At 33.4% G+C, this 7,355-nt stretch overlaps 1 protein-coding gene across 1 annotated transcript; it reads left to right on the plus strand.

Moving 5' to 3' along the window:
- The first annotated feature begins 908 nt into the window (after nucleotides 1–908).
- On the plus strand, nucleotides 909–5,039 carry LOC110890180 (succinate-semialdehyde dehydrogenase, mitochondrial). Its single transcript, XM_022137752.2, has 17 exons — nucleotides 909–1,042; nucleotides 1,140–1,253; nucleotides 1,723–1,822; nucleotides 1,993–2,129; nucleotides 2,210–2,320; nucleotides 2,405–2,467; nucleotides 2,607–2,717; nucleotides 2,810–2,953; nucleotides 3,051–3,128; nucleotides 3,230–3,296; nucleotides 3,371–3,456; nucleotides 3,529–3,594; nucleotides 3,675–3,775; nucleotides 3,875–3,960; nucleotides 4,060–4,166; nucleotides 4,262–4,339; nucleotides 4,785–5,039. The coding sequence occupies exons 2-17, from the start codon at nucleotides 1,140–1,142 to the stop codon at nucleotides 4,815–4,817; spliced, it is 1,482 nt and encodes a 493-aa protein (XP_021993444.1). The 5' UTR covers nucleotides 909–1,042; the 3' UTR covers nucleotides 4,818–5,039.
- The last annotated feature ends 2,316 nt before the right edge of the window (nucleotides 5,040–7,355 follow it).

Raw genomic sequence — 7,355 nt, forward strand, 5'->3', positions numbered from 1 at the left:
GTTAATGGTATGGATGGGTATACAATTAAATCTGGGCATAGGGTGGTTATGGTTGATCAAGGTAGCGCGACGGGTGAGCTTTTTAATATAGATGGTCTTTTCGGGTTGACATGTGAATGGTTTGTGGGCTGAAGACACTACGGGACGTGGAGCACACAAGACTCGTGGACGAGTCTTTTTCTAACCCGAGAGGTATGATGCAGAAGCATCCAACACAATACTTAGACTCGACCCAGCTGGCGACCAAAATAAGTAATAACGGAAAATGACAATTATTTTTAAGATTATCCTTTATTAGTTGATGACCGACCCGGAAAAAAGTTAGACCCAATAAAAATAAATACGAAACAAGTAAAAAATATTCGCAAGTAGAGGGTCATACAGAACAAGATCATAATAAATTATCATATTTAAAAACGTTAGTTTTAAAAAAAAGATTATCCAATGTTATCAATTATTCTACATGAAACACATTTTCAATCAAATAGACCTATTTGTATTTGATTGATACTTTTGGCGCTCTCGCCCCTGACGTGGTGCGTTTCCTCAAGCGGGTTCAGCAGGTGGTAAGCAGTAACACCGCGCATGTTAAGGGGCAGAATTTTGTGTTTAGCAGGGTAGGGTTTGCTATTCAGAAGGGGGTAGCGGCGCAACTTGTTGCTCGTCTACCTGCCATTAGTCTGTAATCGTCTTTGTTCATTATTTATGCCATGATTTTTTTTATTAAAAAAAAAAAACTAAGTTGTCTAGATTTGATAAAAAAAAAAAAAAAAATGAGTAGATAAAGTAACAAAGAGTATATTTTGATTTTGTCAATAATGATAATATTATTGTATAAAGAGTATAATTTGATTTTGTCAATAATGATAATATTATTTTACTAAGTGTTCTCTGTTCACATATGCCCCATGCTAGCAACCAATAATACGTGGAAAGCAACTTAGCAACCAATATTTAAATGATTAAATCTAACTTGTAGCAGGGGAACACCATTATAATCATCATATTTGCAACATCAGGATTCATATACTTTGGAAGCAAGGTGCATTGCTCTTCTTGTTATGAACTTGCTATGTTACTTTCCATTGATTTTTTTTCATTGTTTTTACTTGAATTCATGATCAAATTGAATGGTTCAGATGAGCATGGAAACAGAAAATGTTGTCGCGCGCCTCAAGAGTTCTGGATTGTTTCGAACCAAAGGTCTTATCGGAGGGAAATGGATTGATGCATATGATGGGAAGACCATTGAGGTATTGAACTTAAAAACTAGTATTTATGAAGTGTGCGTTTTCTGGTTTGTCATTGTTTGGATGACCCTTTGATGAATCGTGTAAATCACTCTAGCATAAAAGTATTTCGATGATACTTTTTCAACCTTAGTCGGATCGGATGATTCATATGAAAACAAGAAAGGGTATGTGTTCTATGTTGTGAAAAGGTGTACAAAAAATAGACCGACGACTTTCCTTTTATAGTTGGGGAACCATCACAACGTTTATTTGAATTGACACAAATATTTTGTGAAAAAAAATGTGTTAGCCCGCGGTTAAAACGATTGACATATAATTTAGTTACCATCAGCAAGAAGTGATTATTATCTTAAACTGATTATCTTTTGAGGATTTGGGAACTGATTCCAACTCTTGATCGAGGTCGCATAATATGATCAAATAATATCTTTAGCAACACACAAATCACATTAGATGTTGGTTGTTACAGGTTTACAACCCTGCTAATGGGGAAGTTATAGCTTCTGTTCCGTTCATGGGTGAGAAGGAAACAAAAGATGCGATTTCTTCAGCCTACGATGCTTTTCGCGGTATGATCTTCAAATTACTTACGATATAGTTCGTTACAATATAACTTTTGCTTTTATATGTACTGTATACATATAGGTTTAATCTGCATTTTATGTCGTCTTGTTATCATAATAATAAGTTTCTAATTTGTTTCATCTACATAACTTTTTAAAAATCATTTGCTGGGTAGATTGGAGCAAGCTTACTGCTTTTGACCGAAGCAGTCGCCTCCATAAATGGTATAACTTACTGATTGAACATAAAGAAGAGCTTGCACAGCTTATAACTCTCGAACAAGGAAAACCTCTAAACGAAGCCATTGGAGAGGTACAAATATCAAACAGATCGAATATGAATGTTTTTTGTTTTGAACACGAATGCATATCTGTGATTCTCGAGTTTTGCAGGTTGTATATGGGGCTAGTTTCATTGAGTTCTATGCAGAGGAGGCTAAACGTGTTAACGGTGATATACTTCCGTCACCAATGCCTGACCGCCGCCTGTTTGTTCTAAAGCAGGTGGTTATTTAAGCCAACAAAACTTGTTTTCTGCATATGTTCTTTTTGAGAATTAGCGTTACCAATGATTCCTTTATTTTGCAGCCTGTCGGTGTGGTTGGCGCGATCACTCCATGGAATTTCCCCTTGGCAATGATTACCAGGAAGGTAAAATATTGACCCGTTTACTTATGTATAGGTCGATTTGATTCGTGCTTTATCTCACATGGGTCAAGTAAACAGGTTGAACGCGCTAACAGTCTGAAAATATATATTTTTAATGTGATAATATTATATCATATATCAGGTTGGACCTGCTCTTGCCTGTGGATGTACGGTGGTCATAAAGCCCTCTGAGCTCACACCGTTTAGCGCCTTAGCAGCAGCTGAGCTGGCCATTCAATCTGGAATCCCACCTGTAAGTCTTATAAACAAACATCCACCAATGATATGTATCATCCATATGTAAAAGTTTATTTTTGCTTCATTTTTTAAAATCATTTATCGCAGGGTGTCCTAAATGTGGTCATGGGAGATGCACCTAAAATCGGAAATTCTCTACTTGAAAGCCGACAAGTAAGAAAGATAACATTTACAGGTTCAACAGCTGTCGGAAAGAAACTAATGGCTGGTGCAGCTGAGACTGTTAAAAAGGTAACTGTATTGATATTTATGTTCTCACTACCTTTAAACTTTATTGCAGTATGTAATGTGAAAAGAAAAAAAAAATTACAACCGTTGATTGTTGCAGGTATCTCTTGAACTTGGTGGTAATGCACCTTTCATAATCTTTGATGATGCAGACCTGGAAGTGGCAGTAAAAGCGAGCGTAAGTGATACATTTTTGCTTCAGTGAAATCTTGATATTTGTAAACATAGGTTATATATCTATAAGTTTAAATAAAAACGGTTATTCTGTGATTATTTCAGTTGGCAAGTAAATTCCTTTACACTGGACAAGCATGTATATGCACAAATAGATTACTTGTGCAAGAAGGTATATAACAACAAACTAAATCCCTTCGTCTATTTCGTCTTTCTTGCATGACAAGACAAGTACCATCTTTGTAGGCATATATGACAAATTCATGAACGCCTTCTCAAATGCCGTTAAGAGCCTTAAAGTCGGCGATGGTTTTAGCGAAGGTGTGGCCCAGGTAATTGATGCTTAAAATATATTGACTTTACTCTCAGCTAAACTAGCAGTAATTACAATAATATTTTTGCAGGGACCACTTATCAATGAAGCTGCTATACACAAGGTTGAGTCATTAGTGCAAGATGCTATCTCAAAGGTTTGTTTCATCGCTTTTAAAAATATTTTGGGGAATTTTTATAGATTTTATGACAAATACAAAAATATTGTTTGATACAGGGAGCAAAAGTGGTTGTGGGGGGTAAGAGGCATAGCCTAGGGTTGACTTTTTATGAGCCGACAATTATAAGTGATGTCAAGAATGAGATGCTCATAGCAAGGTAAACTTTTATGGTTTTACTGTTATTAACTAGGTACACACCTGTTTTATATAGATATACGGATTGTTACAGTATAGTTTTTTTGGTTTACAATTACAGGCAGGAAATATTTGGACCAGTTGCACCTGTTATACGGTTTAAAACAGAAGAAGAGGCTATACAGATTGCTAATGACACTGATGCAGGTTTTTATATATATGATCCATATATTGATTTCTAATCATTTGCATCTTTTTGTTAATTAGTTATAATTAAGACATATATATTTGATACAAACCGTGCAGGATTAGCTGCTTACTTGTTCACAAACAATATTCAGCGTTCATGGCGCGTATCTGAAGCTCTTGAATATGGTATTGTTGGAGTAAATGAGGGACTGCATGCTTATGAGGTAAAAGAGTCTTTCTATATTCAATGGTTTCTGATAGGATCCTAAATTAATTATTATTAATATTGGTATTGTTTGCTTGTTTGGATCATACACAGGTAGCACCATTTGGAGGTTTTAAGCAGTCTGGTCTAGGACGGGAAGGTTCTAAATACGGATTAGATGATTTTCTTGAAGTAAGTACCAAACACACCGTATTTTGTTACTTCAGAAAGAAATTTTTCACAAATAATACAGGGGTGTTCATAAACCATTGAAACCAACCGGACCACCCAAGTATGATCCATTCATGGATCGGTTTTGGCAGTTTGCCGGTATAACAACCTAGCTAACAGTTTGAAGCTAGGAACCGGCTTTTAAACCTTTTTATTTTATCTTTTTTCAGTTTTAGAATATGGAGTTATGCATATGTACTGTATTCATGAACCATCTTTATCATATTAAAATTTTTAATACAAATTAATTTTTTTTAAAAGGCAAAAAAATCACTCAAAAAGCCAACCGGCTGATTTGGTTTGTTGTCCGGGTCAGAATTTCGTTCAAACCGGCAGAGCAGAACCATGAACACCCCTAGATAGAACACATTATAAGTTATGCTAACACATGATCAATGTTTTGCAGATCAAGTGCATTTGTATGGGAAACATGGGCTGATACGGATCTCGAGGGTCTCCATCGTCTGACCTGGGGACTCATGTTGATAGTTGAAGTAATTTGGGTTTTATTTCTGTTATATTTTCCAATATGTGAATAAGAGTTCAAAGGCTCCATATTCTTATATAAATATGTATTCGATTTGTAATTTGTTACTACATGTCTCAAACAAGATTAAAAAAAATACATCTTTTAATAACCAATAACATAATGATTAGTAAATTTGACCCGTCTATGATACGTGCCGATTTGGGTTATGCTTTGCTCTAATGGGTCTGATATCAAACCTCCAAATTTATTTAATTTCGAAAATTAGCTTATCAGTGAAACAATATAGTTTTATTAATCATATTTAAAATTTTAATTTACAATTAGCCTATCAAGGGAACAACCCACTAACAAGTTATTACTACAGTGATAAAGAACTGTAGATAATGTACCTTTGAAGCATTTCCAACAAGTTCACTTTAAAGTTTCATCACTTTCTTTCTGCATCATATATTCTTACTTAGTTATATTACAAGGGTATAAAAGTAACTTAAACAAGTAAATTAATTGAGTCAACTTCACATTTTAAGCATTCAGTTAAATAATAATCATTTTATTTATTTTTATGTACAAAATTTTGAATTCAAATAAAAATAATTTGTTGTAACCATATAAAAAGACTAAAAAATTTTCATCAATTACATTAACAAATCAAAAAGTTATTTTGAATTGTAATCATATATCACCAATCACGTGACGTGACGTGTAGGATAAAATTTGATATGTATAGGATAAATTTAGACATGTGTAACATTAAATGTTTTTAACTAATAAATTTAAGAGAAATAATTAATGGTTAGTTTTAAAACCCTTACACCAAGATCTCCAAAATGCCCTTTTGATATTAAAAATAAAGTTAAGATAATTACATTATTTACAAAAGGCTGATTCTAAACACCCCCCCCCCTCCTGATTATACCCCCCTTGTGAGAGGAAAACTGCCGGTCCCACACGGGTCCCCCTGTAAGTATGTGAGAGGAGGAGGGTATAAAAAGTAATTAGGGGGTATAGAAAGTAGCACCCTTTACAAAATTGTCACCATCATATGTAACTACTAATCTTATTATCATTCATTCTTCTGTAGAGATTACTTGTTTCTCTTCTCATATTAAAAAATGTTCTTAAAAGATCCCTCCTCTCGCGGTCCCAGAGGAATAGGCCGGTCCGAACCGTTTGCTCAGCCAGTCAGTCCTGCTTTTTTTTGTCTTCTAGTGGTATACCCTTAAAACTAAGGTAGCGTTTGGTATGAAGGAATAGTAGGTGGAATGGAATGGATCATTCTGATGGAATGAAAAGAAACATGTTTGGTTATGATGTGGTAATGGAATGGAGCATTCCAAAGGAATGTAACTCCTTCCAAATATAATAATTTCCATTCCTTGGTATATAGGTGTTTTTCTTTCATTCTTTCAAGGAATGGAAAGAAATATGTTATTATTATTATTATTATTATTATTATTATTTATACTTATACTTTTATTTATATTCATACTAATATTAATATATATCAAAAATCTGTTATTATTTTTTATCATCATCATTATTATTATTATTATTGTTATTATTATTATTATTATTATTATTATTATTATTATTGAGACAATTATATTTTTGTCGTTTTTAATACAGTTGTGTTTCGTTACTTCATCTTTTTTTGTTTATCAAATAGTATAAAATAATGATTCATTCTATTCACATACGAGTAACCAAACATCACAATGGAATGGAATGATCCATTTCATTCCATTGTCCATTCCATTACCTCGTCCATTCCATTCTCTCATCTATTCCATTACCCCATACCAAACAGACCCTAAGGGTTGATAGTTATTCTATGATATATCTTGAATAAAATAAATCAAAATTGTTAAATTGGCTTTCTTTCAATTCAATAAAAGAGCGGAAATATGCAATTTTGATTTTGATTTGAGTCATACAGTTATTGGACTTTATAAAAGGATATATAAAATCAGGGCCGGCCCTATGGGCTATTCAAACTAGGCTTGGGCCTAGGGCCTCCAAAATATAGGGTCTCTAATATTTAAAAGATTATAATTATTGTTTATCTAATATTTACATGCCATTCAATGTTAACAAAATAGCAGCACAACATGGTAAATTCTTTTACTTCTAAAGTTGAGGTCAAACGTTCGATCCTTCTATTTTGGTTTTTTTTTTCATCATATGTGCAAACTGCTATATGTGCAAACTTGGATATATAGCTAAAAGAAAAAAAACCTTTACATAGTTTCTATAACAGTTTAGAATATGGTTACTATACTTATGCAATATAACAACTTTAGTAAATTAAAAGAAATTAATTTTACATATGGATTTTAAATTCCATATTATATATCTTAGTAAACCCGTAGGCCGTCACAGCTTCGCTATTCACGTCGTCACATGAATATTTGCATACTATAAACAACATACACCTTTCACTCGTTTAAATTTAACGTATTTGATTTTTTCAAATAAAATGTAGGTTCG

Source organism: Helianthus annuus, chromosome 11 (assembly GCF_002127325.2).
Source record: "Helianthus annuus cultivar XRQ/B chromosome 11, HanXRQr2.0-SUNRISE, whole genome shotgun sequence".
Lineage (NCBI taxonomy): Eukaryota > Viridiplantae > Streptophyta > Magnoliopsida > Asterales > Asteraceae > Helianthus > Helianthus annuus.

Coding starts and splice junctions, on each gene's coding strand:
- LOC110890180 (XM_022137752.2), top strand. CDS start 1,140: ATGAGCATGGAAACAGAAAATGTTGTCGCGCGCCTCAAGAGTTCTGGA. Junction 2,954..3,050: donor CAGCTGAGACTGTTAAAAAG/GTAACTGTATTG, acceptor TGATTGTTGCAG/GTATCTCTTGAACTTGGTGG. Junction 4,167..4,261: donor AGGGACTGCATGCTTATGAG/GTAAAAGAGTCT, acceptor GATCATACACAG/GTAGCACCATTTGGAGGTTT.